This window comes from Crotalus tigris, unplaced genomic scaffold, assembly GCF_016545835.1.
Source record: "Crotalus tigris isolate CLP2741 ecotype Arizona unplaced genomic scaffold, ASM1654583v1 scf7180000017600.4437325, whole genome shotgun sequence".
Taxonomy (NCBI): domain Eukaryota; kingdom Metazoa; phylum Chordata; class Lepidosauria; order Squamata; family Viperidae; genus Crotalus; species Crotalus tigris.
The window spans coordinates 3799984-3823471 of record NW_024096504.1 but is presented as its reverse complement, the minus strand read 5'-3'; the positions used below and the strand labels follow the sequence as shown (position 1 = coordinate 3823471).

Here is a 23488-nt window from a genome sequence, read left to right as displayed (position 1 = left end):
TTCCATAATCTGGTTAGGAAACTGGTAATTTACAGCTATTTTTATAACTCTTGTTTTTTTTCAGTTGCAGCGTGCAAGATGGTTATAACTTTGGCATGTCAAGTGGGATATAGAAGAACTTCAGCTCTGTGTAATAGGATTTATTCAACCTATGTCAGGAGAATGAGGTATGTATGTTCTTAGTCCATGAGAAGATAGGCTGGTTCTATTAAGTTTTCTCAAAATATATTAGCTAATAAGATAAATTAAGAATTATAGGACATTATAGTGAAGTTTTACAAAGTTTGTGACTATAGCAGTAGATTTGTATTGTGGTCAAATACTTTGGACTGTAGTCCTGCATTTATTTACAGAAGATAAAGCCATATTGAATATAATCATTCCCTTCCATATGCAGGAACTCTGCCAATTTTTAATCCATGCTGCCCTCTTGTGTGTCCACAATGTTATGCAGCTCTTTGCAAGCTGAAGTTTAATTATTTAATGGAATTTATAGAGCTGCCAAATGTAACTCTGGGTGATGTATAGCTGAAATAAGCAATAATCCTTGCCCCTTATATAGCATTAAAAAGGAACAATATATAAAATATAAAATGATGAGCAGATGTGGTAATTAGTCATCCAAAAGGACACTCCACTTAACTTGGACCCAAATGCTGGGGGGAAAGCCACATCTTAATGGAATTTTTAAAGTTTTAAGATTTGGGTCATATATAGGGGTGGAGACTATTCCTAAGGGACAACCTGGAAAAGCACATTCCCAGGTTCCATATAATCACAATATTTAAAGGAGGATCTGGAGCATGCCTTCCCTCTAGGAATGAGCAAATATTCTTGGGAGCAGGCAGTCTCTCAGGTAACCTGGACCTATGGCATTTAGGGCTTTAAAATGGATCCAACACCTTGCATTGCACCCAGAACCTCTAGAGCAGAGGTCCCCAACATCAGGGACCGGTTCCATGGAGAAAGGTTTTTCTACGGACCGGAGAGTGTGTGGTTTTGTGTGCTGCCTGCATCCCATGGATGGGGCTTTGCTTGTTTCTGAGGACCAGTTGCTGGCATGCTGCGGCCTGTACCGATCCATGGACTGGGGATTGGAGACCCCTGCTCTAGAGAACCAGTGTAGCTTGCAGATGGTGGAATTACAACGGCATAATAACCCACCCTGTTGCATTCTGGATGAACTGGAGCTTCTGAATAGTCTTCAAGGAGAGTCCCATGTACCTCAGCTGTTGCTCCAGAAAAACACTACAAAAGATAGTTTGCAGTATTTCTTCTTGAGCTTCCGTCCTGCCTCATCTTCTCACAAAGTGTCCAGGATTCTTGTCTCTGTCTTCAAGCCAAGAGACCGATGAGCTTTGGCATGATTTTCTTCACACTCCCATCTGGCAAACTAGGAAAACGTGCTGCTCAGATTCCAAGAAAATACAAAGAACAGCAAGGAAAGCTTGCTCTGAGAACTTGGCAGCCCTAGCCAGCAACTGTAAGAACAAGGATACAGTTCTGAACATACCCAACAGATTGTTTTATGTAGCTCCACTGAGTGAATGCAGGGAAGATTATTGTTTTGTCTATTGATGAGGTGCTCCTAATCCTTTCCTAATTACAGATACATGTTCAAGCTGAAAGAAGATGATGATGCTTGTCGGCAGGCCTATAATTCTGGAACTTTCTTCCTATTTTACAACTTCTCTCCCTTCGTGCAGCAAAAAGGAAAAGCGTTACTAGTCCCAAAGCTAAAGGCAGCAGGTATTTAGCTTCTGCATTATTGAGACATAATTCTACTAGATCAATGCTGATATTCCTAAGCTTGATCTATAGGAATCATAGATTTGGAAAGGGTCATTGAGGCGATCAAGGCCAATCCTCTAATCAGAACAGTTAAAAAGAGCATTGGGGGGGCTCAACCTATTCTCCAAAGCACCCGAAGTCAGGACAAGAAGCAATAGATGGAAACTAATCAAGGAAAAATCCATCCTAGAACTAAGGAGGAATTTCCTGAGAGAACAATTAATCAGTGGAACAATTTGCCTCCAGAAGTTGTAGGTGCTTCAACACTGGAGGTTTTCAAGAAAGAGATTGGACAACTATTTGTCTGAAATGGTATAGGGTTTCCTGCCTGAGCAGAGGGTTGGATTAGAAGATCTCCAAGGTCCCTTCCAGCTCTATTATTCTGTTAAAGTATTGTGAGAGGTGGTTTTGTACCTTCTATTTGACCACATCTAATGACGTGGAGACCATCACCACTCTATTTCATTTGGTTCCACCATAAAGTCTCTCTTACTGCTAAGAAGTTTCTTTTCTATCAAGCAATCAATTTATTTAGGAGGGAAAAAAAGCCTTGAAGTAGGAAACAAGAGCATCCATGACTTAATGTTACAAGATGTCAAAGATGTCCTTGCTTTCTACTTACAGCAACAGAAGGTACAAAGCCACCTCTCACAATACTTTAACAGAATAATGATAGCAGTTTACGAGATAAAGGGAAGGGAGTTGAAGATCTTGAATAGAAAATTAAGTCTCGGTGCTCTTGTAAAGCTGCAATTGTTAGACTCCTTTGGGAAACACTTTATTATCATGTTGCTTTCTATTCAGATTTATAATAGAGCATCTGTGCATTTGTTTTAGACTTGCTATACTAGATGGTAAATATGTTAATGAATCATTACAGTGGGTGGTGGTTGTATCTTTTAAGGCAGTGGTTCTCAACCTGTGGATCGGGACCCCATTTGGGGTCGAACGACCATTTCACGGGGGTCGCCAAACAACGCAGTCTGCCATTTTTTTCCCCTTTTCCTTAGCTGTGCTACTCCCTTTTATTCTATTGGCTTTTGAAAGCTAATAGAATAGACTCTCTTGAATAGAGTCTAATTCTATTGGCTTTCAAAAGCCAATAGGAATTGTCCAGGCTGTCTCTGCCCTGCTGAGCCCACCAAAAGTCCCATTCTGCAAACGGTGCTGCCCCAGTTGAGTAGTCTTCGACTTACGACCGGTTGAGTAGTCCTCGACTTACGACCGGTTGGGGGTCGCGGCATTAAAAAGGTTGAGAACCACTGTTTTAAGGCATCTCCTTATTCTAATATTTTTCAGAAATAAAAAGACTTTTGCAAAAGTTTCAGAAGAGTGAGAAGACGATGGAGGAGTCCATGCTGGTGGGCTGTTCGGAAGAATGTACCCCATATTTTGCTCTTGACCTAGGTTAGAATTTGTATGCATAAATGCTAATAACCTGACCCTCATTGCTACACTATAAATCATGTGAAACAATCTCATATCCTAAGGATGTGCAAATTTGTCAATGTGGGAACAGTTAATTCCAAAGGGTTCTGGTATGATCCACCCTTATTGTGCCATTCCCAGCTTCTAGTGGCAAATCCTGTGCATAGGAACTAGTTTGAGGTATTCTGGACCTTGTATATTTGGTTCTTGAAAGAAAACTATTTTACAAATGAAGGCAAATATATGTGTCCCAGAATAATGTTGCAGGATCCAATCAAGCTTGGTCAGTGGGACCAGAGATTTAGTTCTCCGAGCTTTTGGACTTGTGCTGGGACTATTCCTCAGGAAACTTCTTTCTGCTGGAATGTGTTCTTTGGGCTATTGTCATATTTATGTGCCTGGTTGGGTGTGGCTTTCTATTGGTTGATTGGCATGTTGATGGCCATCTGTTAAAGTACCACAAAAAATCCGATGCAATGCACACATTCCAACAGAGAGAAGTTCCCTGAGGATGGGCTCCTGCGTGAGTCTGAAAGCTTGTAAGACTAAACCTCTGGTCCTGCTGATCTACCCAGATTGGATCTTGAAAACTGTTTTGTATTTTTGGAGTATTTTGGGAGAGTGATAAAAAAAAAAACCCCTCATTATACTTTTGTAATCCTCTACCATGCCTTTGCTTAGTTATTTTTTAAAAAAATTGAAATTCAGCAATCCTCAGCAATCTTCTCTCATTTGTAAAATGAAAAGATCATAAGTGTACAGAATAGTTCAAGGTGAATGCAATATATCATCTTTAACCTTATATTCATTAAATTGCATGGGCAATGCTGATGCTCATTCATTTGCTTAGGAGAGAGATTTTTCAGGTGTCCTGAATAATTTGGTGGTATTTGCAAACTTGATTTCCAGTCTAATTATTTGTGTGTTCTCGCCAAATACAACCGGACCTAAATTTTATGAAAAATTATTAGGTATTTCTGAATTCCTTAAGTGCTGGAAGACTTTATGGGATACAATACTTGCCCAGGACTCTTTACAAAAAATGGAATGGAATTTTGTATATGTTGAGTTTATATGTAAATATTCAGAAGATCAGGTTTTTTGGTTTACTATTTCACATATGTTATTTCTACAGCAACACTATTTGTTTTTCCAAATTTCCTAGAAATTAAAATCCTGATCCTGTCCATAGTCTTCCTCTAAAAGTGATAGTGTATTATGTTTTTAAAGGTGATAATCATGAGTTATATCAGGATATACAGCAGAAAATAGGGAAAGAAAGGGTATTTTCTTTCCAAAGAGTATCTGCCTATTTAATGTGAGCCATTAATCTCCATTTCTGTAATAAAGAAGATAACTGCCAGAGCTATTAATGTTGCTCATACTACAGCCTATGCTTTATATAGAATCACTGACCTGAATAATGTTATGGAATGATTATTTAATCTTACAGTATAATTATTGGTTAATTGTATCAGCAATAGTATTAACTCTACAATAACTCTGGTTTAATCCATGGAAAAGGCATGGGGGAGGGGGTAATAATAAAGATGTTTGATTCCCACAGATTTATTGAATTCCAGGATCCTTGCCAAAATCTGCTGTTGAGTCTGAACTTGATGGATCCTTTGGAAAATTACAGAAAGCTTTCTTCCAATTAGAAGACGAAGATGCATCTTTGATTTCCACGGTATGATTTTATGCATAAAATACTGTAAACACAAATGACATATGCAAACATATATAATGATGATAAAGAATTGTAAGCATTTCCAGAGGAAAATAGGAAATTGAGCTTCCTGGTGTGGGCAATTTTTGACTGCTTGAATTTATGCTTTCTCTCTCTTTTTATTTTTCTGCCTTCTCAATTCTGTAAACTGCCCTTCTTTCTGTAGACCTTTTGGCTTCTGATCAGAATAGCTCAATTTTGCCAATATTATCCAGAATTTTTGATTGGAGCAAATCAATTTTCATTGATTGAAGAATCTGGAATCTGTCATATTTTACCCCAGTGAAATTTATGACAAATCAGAGATATTTACTGCATTGTTCCATTGATTTATTAGAAGGAGCGAACATAAGGAAGAAGATCAGAAGTGATTGTTTGTTTAATAACTTTATTCCTTGCATTTGGCTATTATTTGTTTAATTATAGTGTGTTAAATAGGACATAGGGGCTAGCATCATACACCACACTAAGTGATAAACCATAAATTGCAAATTGAAGAGGCTGACTTTAAAGCCAAAGCCAAGCAAATCTCATTACGGCTTAAGTATAGTGCTGGAACTCAGTTACCCAGCTTTTTATTATATAACAACACCTTTCATTTTGATGTGGTCAGGTATTCAAGATAGGATATCACTTCTCCAACTTCAGTGTGCCTGGCCCAGATATGGTGACAGCTGTTACTGGCCACATTTTTTTTTTTTTTTTGAGTGGAAGTAACATTACTGTGCTGTAGTCACAGTTCAATCCCAGGAAAGGCCTGGCAATAAATTATGAGGATGAAGGTTCATTCTCCATGCTTGTGGGTTGGTTTCAGAATGTTTTGTTACCAGGCTAGATAACATATTCAGTGGAGTTTAGGGGATATCAGTGTTCTTCTGTTCATAAGGGCTTCCTGTGGTCAGTAAATCTTGTGATAGGTCAAATGTGAGTCATCAGTGAAAGTCTTGTGATGAGTAGGTTATATCAGGTGAGAGTCATTGGGAGGTGAAGTGCTGATTGAGGGGGCCTTGCGTGGGTTGGTTGAGGGTCTGTGCTGTCTCTGGTTAGCGGGTTGTAGGACACATTGTCAACTGACACATTGACCTGCAACCAGCCTACGAATCCCTCAGAATCCAAATCAATCACACAGCCAACCACAAGACTCTCACTGATGACTGACATCTGACCCATCACAAGACCCACATTTGACACACCCACACCTGACCCATCACAAGACCTACTGACCACACAAAGCCCTTATAAACAGAAGAATATGGATTAACATCCCCTAAACTCTGCTGAAGATGTTACACAGCCTAGTAACAAAATGTTCAGAAACCAACCCACAAGCTTAGAGAATGATCCTTCACCCTCATCCTACACCCAAGCTACAGATACTTGCTACTATTGCAAACCATAATTATGCTTCGAATATTATCTGAGTGGATATGGCATCCAGTAATGGGATATTCACAATTCTATAGCGCTAATAAGTGTGGAGAGACTGAAAAGAATCTCTTATGGAATAATTTATTTTTATTACAAGTCTTTCTAGCAAGCCTCTTTTTGCAAGGAATCTCATTTAAGGAAACTTTAGTCATCACACACTACTATGAATGAGCTAGACTAGTCTCCAGAATTCTGAAATCTGCCCAGTTCTACATTTCTTAGCATTCATACCCAGAACTCCTCTCTTTAGCCCAGCCCTGGAAAAAACAAAAAGTCTTTTCTGTCACTCAAAAATTAACATATCTTGTGCTGGGTCTATACAGAAGTTACCGTGTTTTCCTGAAAATAAGATCTGGTCTTTTTTTTTTTTTGCCTCCAAAAGAGGCACCAGGTCTTATTTTCGGGAGATGCCTTACTCGCCGACAGCCCTGCCCAGCAGATCCACTTCTGGGACTGAAGTTCTGCAGCTGCATTCTGGCCTGCATTTTGCAGTCAGGCCTTTCCGGAAGGCTTCTGCAGCCAAGTACCGAGCTATGGATTCAATCTATAGCTCGGTCCTCAGCTGCAGAGGTCTTGCAGAACCGAGCTATGGATTGAATCAATAGCTCAGGTTTGGGCTGTAGCGGCCTTCCAGAAAGGCCTGTGATTGAGAAATGTAGGCCTGGCTGCAGAAGACACCATCGAAGAAGTGGGCTGGGGGGGGGGCTGGCTGCAAGGTAAGTGGGTGCGGGTCACATGGGGCAGATTCATACCCTCAACCCGCCCTAGCTTGATTTTTAAGTGTGTGCCTCACCCCAAAACTAGGGCTTATTTTGGGGGTAGGGCTTAGGCCCACCCCCAAAAATCAAGTTAGGCTTATTTTCGGGTTAGGCCTTACTTTCGTAGAAATACGGTAGCTGTGTAGTCATATAGTCTTGCATTGAGAAGAAGGTTTTAATGAGAAATTCCCTCATTAAGTCAAGCCAGATTTCTAAAGACAAAGGTAAATTTATTGGGAAAGGGGAGATCTTAAAGGGGAAGCAAGAATTGAAATAAATTCCAAATAAAATCAATGTAAACAATCTAGCTAGAGTAATTACTTACAGGTAGTCCTCAATTTACAATTATTTGTTTAGTGAGTATTCGAAATTACAAGAGCACTGAAAAAAATTGCCAACAGTTTTTGACACAACTATTGCAGTATTTTTCATGGCCATGTGTTCACAATTTGGATGTTTGGCAACTGGCATGTATTTATGGCGGTTGCAATGTCCCAGTGATTACGTTTTGCAACCTTCAGACAAGCAAAGTTAATGGGGAAGCCAGATTCACTTAGCAATTGTGTTACTAGCTTAACAGCTACAGTGATTCATTTAAGAATTGTGGCAAAAAAGGGTGTAAGATGGGACAAAACTCAACCGCTGTCTTGCTTAGTACAGAAATTTTGGGCTCATTTGTGGTTGTAAAGTCAAGGACCCCCTGTACTATATTTTTGCCAATCAGAGCCTTTCCTATCCTGACTCACTAAATTGATTTTTGTAGTCTCAGGCACTCCTTCAATGGCATAATAATAACCAATATTGTGGCAAAACTGGAGAGCCCACAGTGAAGAATTTGGCTGGGAGCAAACGAATTTGTCATAACAATGGAATCGTCTATTATCCACAGGTAAGTCTCTGAATGGAAAAGAACATGTTCTAAAGCCATAAAGGCAGCCAGCAAGATTTGTCCACGCTGCAAAAGCTTTTTGTAAAGATATTTTTTTAAAAATACTAATTATGACTTACCCTTGGGATGATTCTTGCAGAATAGGAAAGAAAAACATTATTTGTTTACTTTAAATTAAGGCTGGCTATATTCCCCAATCTGTCTAAAGCAAGTTTGAAGCTAATGAGTCTCTTCTGTTGACCTCTAAACACTGGGAACATACAGAAAATTCCCTCTGTCAGTCAGTACTCCTACCAGTGAGCAAATAACCGCATGAAGTTCTCGGGTGCCAGTAGAATAAAAATCTTGTCACCCACTCCATCCAAAATGAAAAGAAAATACATTGTTAACTATCCTTTCCCCCCCCCCCTACACACACACACACCATTTACAGCTTAGTTCATATTCTTTTTTTTTTATTGAAATGTTTTATACAAGTTTTTAACAATATCCCCCCCCCCTAAAACAACTCCCTCCCTTCCTCCCCCCCTCATTTCCCAGACCTGGTTACAGGGTTACAAATAAACAAACAAATTCTAAATAAACTTATCCAACTATACAAATAACAAAGTCAATAATGTGCTTTAACTCAGATACAAAACAAATTAATTTAAAAAAAACAAAAATAACAATATAAACAATTCCAATTTGAAAACTAAAAATTAATCATAATCTAAATAATACTTTTTAATCCCATATCAACTCTAATCATAATTTATCCATTAAATCCCATATTTACTCTGCATATAATTTATCCATCTTCTCCACGCCGAGGTGTATATTTCTTTTAAATAACCATTCATCCACAATAAACACAAAATTTTCCCTCCAATATAACCCAACCAATAAACTTACATTCAATAAACTTGGCTCTTTGCTTTTTTCCCACCCCCACATAAAGTTATTAATACCCTCCTACTTAACAAACAAACCATATCTTGATCACTAAAATTCTCACCAACAGAGATCATCATTATAATTTAAATTCTTTTACACTTTTACCCATAATATCTCATAATTATTTTTATACACTTTAGATTAAAAATTATAATATGAATTCCCAAATATTTAAACTTTTCCACTAAATCAGCACCTTCTACTATTCTTTTTCTTTATATCTACATACTACACAAGTCATTCACTATTCCTTTAAAAACATACTAAATCAAAACCTATCAACTATACTAACATTTATTGTTCTTTTTCTTTACATCTACATATAACTCAAATCATTCACTATTCCTTTAAAACATCTTCTATCTCAAAAAAACTACTACAAAAGTTCATCATTTCCTTTTCCTTATTCCAACATCCGCCTTCTGCTGTTCTTTTTCTTTACATCTATAGGCTGCACGAGTCATTCTTAGTTCCTTTGAAAAATCTTCTGTCACAAGAGATTGCTGCAGAAATTCAGCCTGTTTGTCTCCTACACCCAATAACATAGCACCTTCAACCGGCTGTACTTCCAACTTTTCTTCTATTATCTCAGCTCGTGAAGATGATAGAGAGCCCACCTTCAAAACAGAAGTGTAAAAATCTTTCGCCTCTAAAATTGTATTAAGTCTATAACGTATCCCCGCATAATTCACCACTATTCCAACCGGTATCTCCCATCTAAACCGGACCTGTCCTTTTTTAAGCTCGTCAGCCAAAAAAGCAAAATCCTTTCTTTTTCTAAGAATTTTTGAAGGTATTTCCTTTAAAATTATTACATCTTGAGCTGCAATTTGAAATCTCTGCTTATAAAAAAACCTGTAAAATTTCATTACGAAGTGATCTAGAAAAATAAATAACCACATGTCGTGGCAAATTCCTCTGCCTTGCAACCCTTGAATTAACCCTAAAAACGTTTTCCGTCTCTCTCAGTATTTCTTCAGGCTCAGCCCCCAAAATGAAGGCTATATCTTTTACCACCACTTGTCTCAAATCCTCTTGCGTGTTTTCCTTCAATCCCCTTATTCTTAAAGCAAATTCCATGTCTCTATATTGTAACATAGTAATTTCATCCTGTATTATTTCCACGTTATTTTCCACTTTGTCAATTCGATCTTCCAGTTTTTCAAAATTTTCCACAACATCAATACGATCATCCAAACGCTCTATATGACCTACAAACTTTTGAAACGCAAACACTATGTCCTCTCTCATTTCCCTGTTTCTTTTTTCAAAAAATTCCTCCATCTCTTCTTTAATCTGTCATGCCATATTTCCCAAGGCATCCTGTAGATCTTTAAGTGTACATGCTGATGACGATGGAGAAGGTGGTGGTTACTTAAACTTAACTTGCTGAGCTGTCTGCATTACCGAAGAGGAGATCGAGGCTTTAGAAACAACAGAAGATCCGAGACACTTTGAAGCCATTTTATTTTTAAGACCACTTGTTAGAAAGTCTGCTAAATCTTATAAAATCAACAATTATCAAGAGAAGAAAAAAAAAGAGGGGAGGAAAAAAGACAAAAGCCCCCTAAAGAAAAAGAAAAAAAGAAGAAGATTCTTGCATTTTATGTAAATACAAAGTCTGTTACATTGTTCCAAATAGAAGTTCCGGTCCTTTCACTCAAAGAATCAACATCTCAGCACCATTTTTCACCACTCTTAATTTGAAAAAAGGAGAAGATAAATTCTTTTCCAGAGTTAAAGTCTCAAAATAATCACCATTTTAATCTCTCCTGGTCAGCTCTGTCTGCTTTAAATTTTACTCACGAATTCATTTTAAGCACAGATGTGAAAGCAGCATCTAGCTTTGCCCTGAAAAACAAATCAGGGCAAAGGCATCCTGGAATGTGGAGGATACCTCAGACTCCATGGGAGCTCTCACCCTCCGACCACCAAAAAAAAAAAACTTTGGGGTCTCGGGGAGCTCTACCACTATCTGAGGAAAGCTCACCTCCTCCCCTTCTCCCGGGGAGCAAGGTTCCGAGCCGCGAGACAGCTGTTGTTCGCTGTCTCAGCAGGCTTTGACGCATCCCAGGGCGGACGGCTAAGAAAAGCCGCCATCGGCGCAGCCGTCGCCACCGGAAGTCGCTTAGTTCATATTCTGTGCCTTGGCTTGTTTATAAGGAGAAAAATAAACAAAAAATCCATGCACACAAGTAGTTGATAAGAGAGGGAGCAGCCAGGTTGCCAAACTATCTTTCTGCCAGTGTGTTTAATTATCCCTGTCAACTGTTATGATGGAAGAACAGCATGTTGTATTTCTGCAACCTTGTGTCTTTCCCAATAGCTGAAAACCAGTTTATTCCATATTGTGGTTTTAAAAGGAAGTGAATATATGTTTTAGATGACTTGTGTTGTTAATTGCGAAGTCGTGTCCGACCCATCGTGACCCCATGGACAATGTTCCTCCAGGTCTTCCTGTCCTCTACCATCTTCTGGAGTCCATTTAAGTTCACACCTACTGTTTCAGTGACTCCATCCAGCCATCTCATTCTCTGTCGTCCCCTTCTTCTATTGCCCTCAATCTTTCCCAGCATTAGGCCCTTCTCCAGTGAGTCCTTCCTTCTCATTAGGTGGCCAAAGTACTTGAGTTTCAACTTCAGGATGTGGCCTTCTAAAGAGCAGTCGGGGTTGATCTCTTCTAGGACTGACCGGTTTGAACGCCTTGCAGTCCAAGGGACTCGCAGGAGTCTTCTCCAGCACCATAGTTCAAAGGCCTCAATTCTTTTGCGCTCAGCCTTTCTTATGGTCCAACTTTCACAGCCATACATGGCAACTGGGAAAACCATGGCCTGGACTATACGCACTTTTGTTGGCAGGGTGATGTCTCTGCTTTTTAGTATGCTGTCTAGATTTGCCATAGCTTTCCTCCCCAGGAGCAAGCGTCTTTTAATTTCTTGGCTGCAGTCCCCATCTGAGGTGATCTTGGAGACCAGAAAAATAAAATCTGTCACTACCTCCATTTCTTCCCCATCTATTTGCCAGGAATTGAGAGGGCCGGATGCCATGATTTTGGTTTTCTTAATGTTGAGTTTCAAGCCAACTTTTGCACTCTCCTTCTTCACCCGCATCAAGAGGCTCTTTAGTTCCTCTTCACTTTCTGCCATTAGAGTGGTATCATCTGCATATCTTAGGTTGTTGATATTTCTCCCGGAAATCTTAATTCCAACTTTTGTTTCATCTAGCCCTGCCTTTCTCATGATGTGCTCTGCATATAAGTTAAATAGGCAGGGCAACAGTATACAGCCTTGCCGGACTCCTTTTCCAATTTTGAACCAATCAGTGGTTCCGTGTCCAGTTCTCACTGTTGTTTCTTGACCTGCATATAGGTTTCTCAAGAGACAAATGAGATGGTCTGGTACTCCCATCTCTTTAAGAACTTGCCACAGTTTGTTGTGATCCACACAATCAAAGGCTTTTGCAGAGTCAATGAAGCAGAAGTAGATGTTTTTCTGGAACTCCCTAGCTTTCTCCATGATCCAGCGTATGTTGGCAATTTGATCTCTAGTTCCTCTGCCTCTTCGAAATCCTGCCTGTACTTCTGGTAGTTCTCGATCCACATACTGCTGGAGTCTAGCTTGTAGGATTTAAGCATAACTTTACTAGCAGTTACAATGAGTGCAATGGTGCGATAGTTTGAACATTCTTTAGCATTGCCTTTCTTTGGAATTGGAATGTAAACTGACCTTTTCCAATCCTGTGGCCACTGTTGAGTTTTCCAAATTTGCTGGCAAATTGAGTGTAGCACTTTACTGCATCGTCTTTTAAGATTTTGAATAGCTCAGCTGGAATACTGTCACCTCCACTAGCTTTGTTGTTGCTCAGATTTTCTAAGGCCCATTTCACTTCACATTCTAGGATGTCTGGTTCGAGGTCAGTGACCCTCTCATTGTGGTATATGGTGTTAAGTCATTCTTGTATAGTCTTTGTGTAGTTTTGCCATCTCTTCTTATATCGCTTCTGCCTCTGTTAGGTCCCTGCCATTTTGGTCCTTTATCATGCCCATCTTTGCATGAAACGTTCCCTTCATATCTCCAATTTTCTTGAAGAGATCTCTGGTCCTCCCTATTCTGTTGTTTTCTTCTATTTCTTTGCACTGTTCATGTAAGAAGGCATTCTTATCTCTTCTAGCTACTCTCTGGAATTCTGCATTCAATTGGGTGTATCTTTCTCTTTCTCCTTTGCCTTTCGCTTCCCTTCTTTCCTCAGCTATTTGCAAAGCTTCCTCAGACAGCCATTTTGCTTTCTTGCATTTCTTTTTCTTTGGGATGGTTTTAGTTGCTACCTCTTGTACAATGTTGTGAACTTCCATCCATAGTTCTTCAGGCATTCTGTCTATCAGATCCAGTTCCTTAAATCTATTTGTCACCTCTACTGTATATTCATCAGGAATATGATTTAGTTCATACCTGAGGGGCCTAGTGCTTTTCCCTACTTTTTTCAATTTAAGCCTAAATTTTGCAACGAGAAGCTCATGATCTGAGCCACAGTCAGCTCCTGGTCTTGTTTTTACTGACTGTATACAGCTTCTCCATCTTTGGCTGCAGAGCACATAGTCAATCTGATTTCTATGTTGACCGTCTGGTGATGTCAATGTGTAGAGCCGTCTCTTGGGTTGTTGGAAAAGAGTGTTTGTTATGACAATCGTATTCTCTTGACAAAATTCTATCAGCCTGTGCCCTGCTTCATTTTGTACTCCAAGGCCAAACTTGCCTGTTATTCCGGTTATCTTTTGGCTTCCTACCTTAGCATTCCAATCCCCCATGATGATAAGGACATAATTTTTTGGTGTTAATTCTATAAGGTGCTGTAGGGCTTCATAAAACTGGTCAATTTCATCCTCTTCAGCACCAGTGGTTGGGGCATAGATTTGGACTATTGTGATATTGAATTGTTTGCCTTGGATTCGAATTGAGATCATTCTGTCATTTTGGGGATTGTATCCCAGTATTGCTTTTCCTATTCTTTTATTGACTATGAAGGCTACTCCATTTCTTCTGAGGGATTCTTGCCCACAGTAGTATACCTGATGGTCATCTGAGTTAAATTCACCCATTCCTGTCATTTTAGTTCGCTGATTCCTAAGATATCGATGTTCAGTCTTGTCATCTCTTTTTTGACTACGTCTAGCTTGCCTTGATTCATGGATCTTACATTCCAGGTTACTATGGAGAAAAAATCTTTACAGCATTGGACTTTCCTTTCACCACCAGATATATCCACAGCTGAGCGTCCTTTCGGCTTTGGCCCAGTCGCTTCATTCTTTCTGGCATTACTAGTACTAGCCCCCTGCTCTTCCCCAGTAGCATATTGGACACCTTCCGACCTGAGGGGCTCAGCTTCCAGCGTCATCATATTCTTTTGCCGATGTCAGAATCCAATTATATTTCATTCTTAATTATCAAATATAGAAACTCCCAATTCTGCCTTCTTAGATTCTGCCATACAGAGAGCGAAGGGAGAACAAAGGGGCTTTATGGCCCTCACTTCCTTCAGTATACTTCTAAGGAGCTGAATGCTGAATGTGTGGTTATTGTAACCTCAAAGCGTTAGCACCAAAGAACCTTACCATAACAAAGAAGGTTATTTGCCTTTCATGTAGTTTATCTGAAGTCTCCATCCAGACGCAAGAAAGAAAAAAGGGGGTGGAATTGTGATGCCTGAAACTATCACTGGAAGGGGGGTTGATTGGGTGGGACTACTGGGGAACCCCTTAAAACCTTGAATGGGAGGGCTTGGACCCCAAGTCCTGTCTAGCACGCCTGCAACCACTTCTTCTTAATAAAGGATTCCTGTTGGAAGAATTATTCCAAGAGTTCTGTCTTCTCAAGATGCAAAGTGGGGTGGGTCCTTACATTAGACAGGACTTGCAAAATTAATCCACCTGGAAGGGAGACCCTTGCCGGGGGATTTTGCAAAAAATTACCATGTCAGACAATGGAGCAAGAGAGGGGGAAAACTCCCTGGAAAGAGAGCCGCTGACCCAGTTGGAACCTTGCCAGATGTTGGGATCCGAGAGGTCAGATTCCTCAGGAGAAGAAGTGGTGGAGACACGGGACCACAAGCCTCGCTGGTCAATGGGCGTTGGAAAGAAAAGTAAGTGGGGAAAGGAATCAAGAAAGGTGACCCTGAGATGGGGGACCAAGCAATCAGAATGGAAGCAGGAGATGGAGAAATCCCTGCACGCAAGTGAAGAGGGAGGAAGCTGGGCACCGTACTCAGACTGGATCCTAGAGAAAGCTATTGACCTGATGAAGAGAACTCTCAGCTCCCTAGGAGAGGAGAATCCTGAGCCCTACGGCCGCCCCAGCTCCTGGAGCCGCAAAGGGAGAGACACCGAGGGGGACGTGGAACCTGCAACCCCGGGGACATCTACTGATCCAGTAGCCCCCACCCCCTACCGGACCACAGATGGCAATCTGGACGGAAGACACTACCACCAACAACGGAGGCACCGATCCAGTCCAAGACGTCCACCGTTGGAGGTGAAATTCAAAGGGGAGCCAACACGCTTGGGGTTTTTCCTAACCCAAGTCCTCAGCTACATGGAGGAATATGGGCAGGACATTCCCAGCGACAAAGCCCGCATCCGGATCGTGCAATCTGCCCTGGATGGACTGGCTGCAGATTGGGTGGGAACTTGCATGACTCCAATGCCCAAGAACTCAGTAACTTCAACCGTTCATGTCCTCTTTGAGAAGACGATTTGAAGACCCCCTGGCTGATCGCAAAGCCCGTGAAAGGATAAAAACGATGAGGCAAGGCAAACGCCCAGTGGCCTGAGTATACACAAGAATTCCGGGCCATTGCCAGCAAACTGAATTGGCCAGAAGACATCCTCCTTGGCCATTTCAAAGACGGACTAAACTATGATCTATATGATGCTTGCCTGCCCCGAGGGGACCCACATCGACTTGAGGAATGGTACGTCTTGGCAGAGGAAGCAGAGATCGACATATTGAAGAGGCACCGCCGAGAAAAACAATGGAGCCGCCCCCCGCCTGAGCTGACACACGAACCGGTGAAATCATCGGCTACAGCCAAGAAGCAAATGGGGTGTTTCAAGTGCGGAAGAGAAGGGCATCGAGCTGTAGAATGCCGCTCAAAGGCCCCCCAGCACAACCCAGACAGATCCCCAATCAACAAATCCGGAAAGTCTTCAGCTAAGCCAAAAGAAACGGCCATGAGAATGATGGAAATTGCAGAAACCCCCACCTCTGCTCACCAAGGGGAAAGAACTCCAGCCTACACCACAGGGCCGGTGGATGCCTCAGATGACAGCTCGGAGGGCGAACCCCTGGTAAGTGGATGCATCACACCCATCTTCAAAACAGTGACTATATTAATCCCCCCCATGCCCGAAGCTGTGAAGGTGAAAGCCTTAATAGACTCTGGCTGCACCCGCTGCCTCATTAGCCCAACACTAGTGGGGAATCTGGGCATCCCATCCAGGAGACTGGAACAACCAATCTCATTTGGCCAGTTAGATGGATCCATAGCGGGGGGGGGGGCAGCTACCCTAGCCACTCTACCAATACACCTCTCCCTGGGCAAACATGAAGGGGACATAACGTTTGTGGTGACCCCAGGTATGGAATGCCCAATGATTCTAGGGATGGAATGGTTGAAAAAATGGAACCCCTATGGACTTAAAACCAAGGGAGGCTACCAGAATCAAGAATAGAAAAAGCATCCATAGGAGAGGAAAAAAGATTAACAGAAATACCAGAGGAATATAGGGACCTTGCTGAAGTCTTCAGTGAGGAGAGGGCGAATGAGCTTCCCCCCCACCGACCCACAGACTGTACCATTGAATTCAAGCCTGGGGCAAAACTCCCGAAGCCCAGATTATACTCCATGAGCCCAAAGGAGAAGGAGGAAATGGAAAGATTTATAAAAAAAAACCTAGAGAGAGGTTTCATTGAGCCAGCCAAGCCTAAAGTGGCTGCCCCGGTCCTTTTTAGAGAGAAGAAGGATGGCTCTTACGTTTATGCGTGGATTATAGGGCCTTGAATACAATCAGTGAAAGCAACCTATACCCTCTGCCCCTCATGAAAGACATGCTGTCACACCTATCGAAAGGGAAAATTTTTTCTAAACTAGACCTAAGGGAAGCTTACTATCGCGTGAGAATCAAGGAAGGGGACGAATGGAAGACTGCATTTAACTGCCCCATGGGGTGCTATCAATTCAAAGTCTTGCCATTTGGATTACAAGGGGGCCCTGCAGTCTTTATGCAATAATCAATGACGTTCTAAGGAAGCACCTGTTTAAGGGGGTCCTTGTTTACTTGGACGACATTCTTATCTTTACTGAAACAAAAGAGGAACACGTTAACCTTGTCAGAGCGGTTTTAAAGAAGCTGCGAGCCGCCCACCTATATGCCAAACTCTCAAAATGCGAATTCCACCAGGAAAGGATAGACTACCTAGGCTATCGCATATCCCCACAGGGCATTGAAATGGACCCAGAGAAGGTCAAAGCAGTATTAGATTGGGCGCCACCCCGCACAAGAAAGCAACTACAAAGTTTCCTGGGCTTTGCAAACTTTTACCGCCAATTCATCCCCTCATTTGCCCAGATAGCCTTGCCCCTCACTAACTTACTAAAAACGAAGGGAGCATCCTCAGTAAAACCTAGCCAGCCACTAACATGGACAATGGAGTGCCAAGCAGCGTTTGAGAGACTAAAGAGACTTTTTTCTGCCGAACCAATACTAAGGCACCCAGACATGGACAAGCCCTTCGTAATACAGGCAGATGCAAGTGATGTGGCAGTGGGGGCTGTGCTATTACAAGAAAATGATGATGCAGTATTGCAACCCTGTGCATATACATCCAAGAAACTCACGGAAACAGAACATAAAGGATTCCTGTTGGAAGAATTATTCCAAGAGTTCTGTCTTCTTAAGATGCAAAGTGGGGTGGGTCCTTACAGCCTTTTAGTACTGTCCATGGGGTTTTCATGGCAAAGATACTGGAGTGGTTTGCCATTTCCTTCTCCAGTGGATCACATTTTGTCAGAACTCTCTGCTATACCCTGTCCATCTTGGGTGGCCCTGCATGGCATAGCTTATAGCTTCATTGAGTTACGCAAGCCCCTTCGCCACGACAAGGCAGTAATCCATAAAGGGGGGATTTAGATGACTAGGATGTTAAAAAATGTATCAGCGAGAAGGTTGCTGATAGTGTCCTGAAGTAAAGATTCCCAATAGTAGGAAAATTTTCTGTCTACATGTTCTATAGAGCAGCAGGTTTACAAGTAGAACATTAGAGGTATTTTTATTTTAAGTAAATTACAGTAATCCCCTCCCCCCTCAACATTTAGCTTTCAAAGCTAGCTAGCAATGCGCTATCTTTTAGATCCAGATTAGATTCAAATTGGTTTCAAATTCGCAAAGCCCTTGTGTGGAGGTCCCCCATTTTAAAACAAAATAGTTTGATTTCCCCAGCTTTTGCTTGCACCTCCATGAAAGAAAACCTGCAGAAGGAAAAGAAGTCCATCCTGAAGATAAATTCAGAAATAATTTAGTAATGCTCTTTAGGCAGTTAGGCTCATGCTGTGAAATTTGAAGCAGCAAACTCAAGGTATTGTTCTCAGTATGTATTAAAAATATGAGGATTTTGGCTAGGTAGAACTAAATTCTTTTCTTATTAGAGAAACGTTCTTGACTTTTCCTGGTTTCTAGGCCAGCACCTTAACACAGTTATCTCATCTACTCTGGCCGTCAGTCTTTTCTCTTTTTTTTTGCTTTAGCTAGCAACAGCTTTAAGGTTGATCCTGATAGCAGGATTACGTGTTCTGGCTGTTGTTAGTTTGCTCCAAGATAAGTGAATATTGTTCTAGAAATGTCTCTTGCTGATCCCATATTCCACACTTGTGTTATTTTTTGTCTGAATTGCAACTTCATGTGGTAGCTGGCTAATATAATCATTGTCCTGATGTGTTTGTGCCTTTTTAGATGTCTCCAGTGGTTATCGCATTGGTGTCCGATGGGAGTCGATGCCTTCTTGTACGGCAGGCATCATTTCCTAAAGGGATGTACAGTGCTTTGGCTGGCTTCTGTGACGTGGGTAAGAAGCATGTCCACAGTACGTGTTTTAATGATAGCCTCTGAAATGTAACTTCAGAGCGGTAACCCACTCAAAGCAGAGATGATATATGAGCCTTAACTAACTAGCTCATTATGTTGCATGTAATTGTCATATTGTTCAAACTTGGTCAAACAAGTTAATGGATGTATTGTGTTTGTTCTGAAATGAATCTAAGAAAAGGAGGAAATTAAGTCAGCACATCAAGTATCTTAATAAATTTAGAACTTTTGTGTTAGATTAGCCTACTTCAATCTGATGCCCTTCAGATTTGATAGGCCTGCCGCTTGCAGTTGTAACACAGGTTGAGATCAAATTGGCTAGGAATTATGGGATTTCAATCCCATTATATGGATTGTGTCTGTCTCAATATATCTTCAGGTCATTTGATTGGGGAGATACGTTTTATTTTAGCCACTGATTTTTAATAATTATTTAGCCTAGGAAGTAGGCATGATGTGGTTTGTTTGGTCTTGGCCTAGTATGTTTTCTCTGCCCAGTATTTATGGTTTGCAAACCATGATTTCTGGTATAGTATATTGTATGAACCCAGCTTTTTTGATGTTTCAAGACACCAGAATTATTCTCCAAAAATAACTAGCCAATGGAGTGAGGTCTGTATGAATTTAAAGATACTGTAATCTAAATTGTCAACTCTTTGATACAGCCTGCATTTATGCAACATGTATAACTTGGTTGCTGAATTAATTTGTTTTTTGACTTTGCTTTAAAATATTGATTCATAAATTTACCAAATACAGTGAATTTTGCTAAAGTAAAAATCTAACCATTACTTAATCCTGATCAGTTTAGTATGCTGTGTCATAGTATCTGCCAGATCTTTACCTAATCTGTTTAAGTTTGTGAATATAAAATTCGAATTATGTGTTTGGTAAATTGAGGAAATCCTCTTTTATGACTCAAACCAAGCATCTTCTGTTAGAACAACAGAAAAGGACAATAATTGACAAGTTTACATTAATTATAAAAATAAAAGGCAATATTTTTGTAAAAAAAATACTGGCTTTTAACTGCCATAAAACTGGCAGTGTTATTAGATAAATTTCTAGAAATTTAATTTAAAACATTTATACAGTATAGCTAGTTATTTTAAAACAACCCTGTGTGGCTTACATGTAAACAGTTCATTAAGTATTTTTCTAGTTGGCTTTTCTGCTGACGTGCAAAAGCTAGCCTAAATGGCATTAAAAAAAGAAAAAAAATGAAATACATTTTCTGAAATAAAGCAAAGTAATGGCACTTTGGTATTTTTAAGGTAGTTGGTGGCAGATAAACTCTTTAAGTATCATCATGATCATGCTTTCATGAAATTTTGATGACTGTTGGCATATGGATAATACTTGGTAAAAATGTCAACTCTACTATCAGTATATCATAATCCAGTTTTTAAAAAAACCCTGATACTCTATTTTCATATGTTAGAAAGAGATTTTGTATATACGCTATCAATGTTAAAGAAAGATACAAAGATATTGGGTATGAGGATATCCTTCATTTTGTTTTCTGCCTTCAGGTGAGAGTCTAGAAGAGACAGTCCAACGTGAGGTTGCTGAAGAAATAGGCTTAGAGGTGAAATCTCTCTGGTATTCTGCATCTCAGCACTGGCCATTCCCAAATAGCATCCTCATGATAGCTTGTCATGCATTAGTGCATCCCCTACAGAGCAATGTAAGAAGGCTGCTAGAATCCTACTCTGATTTTATTTGATACTTAGTTTATGAATGAGAACCTAACTTTTCTTGAACTCAGCTTTCCCCAATTTGATGCCTTTCAGATACAATATGTTGGACAACTATTCCAATAACTTTCTGGAATTTCTGAATGTTATAATTCTATGCATTTTGAGGGCACTGAGTTCCACACTAACTGACATAATCACTGATTCTTTTCTAGCCATGCTGCCTGGTGAGCATATGATTGTAATAGTCATGGATAGCTATTAAATTATATCATGAGCCAAATATTTCCTTGACAAGATACTTAATGTACATATCTTACTCTGTAGCCTCTGCAGTATTTTTCTAAAGCAAGTTATAGGCTGTTCTTTCACTGCATGTGGGGAAAGTAGCTTGGTGCAATAAAGTCTTGCTGAACCTATGATGAAGAAGTGATTTGAACTGAAGCAGCATTGTGTTGCTACTCAGTTTTAGTTGTAGCTATGGCTAATGCACTAATACACCTTCACTATAAGATGACAATTTAAAAAAAATGCTTTGATTTTCAATTATTTCATTTGCAGTGTACAATCAATACTCAGGAGCTTGAATCTGCCAGATGGTTCAGCCACGAGGAAGTGGTGAAGGCACTTGAACAGGAATCATGGCCTTCTAAAGAAACGGATGAAAGAACCTCTTTTTGGGTGCCACCTAAACAAGCTATAGCTCGACGGTTAATCCAAGAATGGGTGAAGCAGAAAACGTCTCCTTAGTTTTAAAAAATGTGCAGGGGGGGAGGATGATGGTAACTTTATAACTGATGTCTTTTTTGCAGTGGTCCTCCATATTTTGTGGAGTAAGTATTGGTAAACCATATTAGATCTTTTGACATGTTGTCTTGAAAATTCACTGCTGTAGAAATCATTGAATTGGTTTGGAACAAGAAGTTGATATTCCCATATAGTAATAATATTAGCAAAACCAATCTAAACTTCTATTCCTGTTGGAAACTAATAAAATTTGGGAGTATTCTTGGGATTTCTTAGTAAAGCCATTTGTGGGCAAATCTGGGCCTTGAATTACTTGCTTGTCGTTGGAAGCATCCTGACCATGCCACCAGTTGGAGTTGGGAGTAGAGTTAAAATTCTTGACCACCAGGAGACTGTGACCAATTTTGTCCTTATTGGGATTCATCAGGTCCACATAGCCATTATAGTTAGTACTCTTACATGGTTGACTCTCCTCTATCCGTTTGACTTCTCTTCCCTCTTTTTAAACAGATTGCCTCCTGTCTCTAAAAATAATGCAATTGTTTGCTAAATATACATGTTCCCCAACCAAAGTTCTGTTCTCTCATTCTTCCTGTGAGAATTTGTGTGAACTTAAAGGATTCTTATCATTTATATTTGAAAAGTTCCTAATTATACACACAAAAGCAAAAAGGGAAAAAGCAAGCCGAGGATTGGGGTGGGTGTTAAATTTACCCAACATACTTGACTGGGTGAGCTAAAGATGTAAAGACTGCTTTCAGCTAACCTGCTAATTCTGCTTAGTTTTAACCTTTAATTTGTTTTTGGTTTGACTTGTGGGCAGGGGCTAAAAGCAGCTCATTCGGGTAGGTTATTTTATATAAAAATAATAAATGATTTAGTTCAGTAACCAGGTTAAAGTTGTGTGAATTCAGGCAGAATATTGATTTGGTGTATTATATGGAGTTTACTGGAGCTTATGTGTTTTGGAGTATAGATCCTAACACTCTCTTATACAAGTAGTTCACTACTTACTACTGGTTGCTTAGTAATTGTCTGAAGTTCCAATGGACCGCCACAGGGTTACTTACGACTCAGATTCAAAGTTCCAACCACTGCCCCCATCCCTGCAGTCACATCACATTTTGGGCTTTTGGCAACTAGCATTTATGGCAATTTGCAGCTTTCTGAAGTAACATGACCATGATTTGTGATACGTTTTGCCAGAAACTGGCATTTTACTTCCAGTTTCCTGCAAAAAACTTCCATGGCAGACAATGGATTTGCTCAATGGCAGCGGTGTTCATTTAATGGCTGTGATGATTTACTCAACAACTCCTACAAAAAAAAGTAAAATTGGGCCAGGTCATATGAGGACCCAGGTATCACCAGCACAGTAATTTGTAATTTGGGTTTCAATTATAATAAATTGAGGACCTTCTGTATTCTAAGGGCTGAAGGCTTTATTGTTTTTTGGTCTCACTATTTTGTTTTCTGTGAAATATATGAACTGTAGAAGCAGAAATCTCAGTTGGAATGTTTATATTTGGGGTTCAAATAGCAATAGTGCTTAGATTTATATATCGCTCCATTCTGCTTTCTCTGGGCAGTTTACAAAGTCAGTATATTGCCCCCAACAAATCTGGGTCCTGATTTTACCAACCTTGGAAGGATGGAAGGCTGAGTCAACCTTGAGCAGATCAGGATCGAACTCCAGGCTTTGGGCAGTGTTTGCCTACAATACTGTATTCTAACCACTACGCAACCACAGCTCTTGTAATGGTTTTGTAAAATTGCGATGCTTCTAATTTAGCAAAACAAAATATTTACTAAAAGTGTCAGTTACATGCTTCCGCCAGTGGTGCAGCTGTTGTGGTCTGTGCGCTGCTGCTTCCCCCCCTCCCTTGAATGTCAAGTCCAGGGGCTCAACAGGCGGCTCCCTCTACCAGAGCTCCACCTGGAAGACAAGGACAA

General features: G+C 40.3%; 1 protein-coding gene across 10 annotated transcripts in view; it reads left to right on the top strand.

The window, feature by feature from the left end:
- The window catches only part of NUDT13 (nudix hydrolase 13), a 57985-nt gene extending 35026 nt beyond the window's left edge, over positions 1-22959 (top strand). For 7 of the 10 annotated variants that reach the window (XM_039367635.1, XM_039367592.1, XM_039367583.1 and 4 more), the window contains 8 exons: positions 65-167; positions 1610-1749; positions 3091-3198; positions 4803-4909; positions 7898-8023; positions 18960-19071; positions 20624-20778; positions 21350-22429. In XM_039367635.1, coding sequence (XP_039223569.1) covers positions 79-167; positions 1610-1749; positions 3091-3198; positions 4803-4909; positions 7898-8023; positions 18960-19071; positions 20624-20778; positions 21350-21538 — 1026 coding nt within the window. In that variant the 5' untranslated portion in view covers positions 65-78 and the 3' untranslated portion in view covers positions 21539-22429. Of the gene's footprint in view, positions 1-64; positions 168-1609; positions 1750-3090; positions 3199-4802; positions 4910-7897; positions 8024-16248; positions 16299-18959; positions 19072-20623; positions 20779-21349 lie in introns of those variants that run through there. The other 3 variants (XM_039367602.1, XM_039367664.1, XM_039367673.1) reach the window with 3 other exon arrangements.
- The last annotated feature ends 529 nt before the right edge of the window (positions 22960-23488 follow it).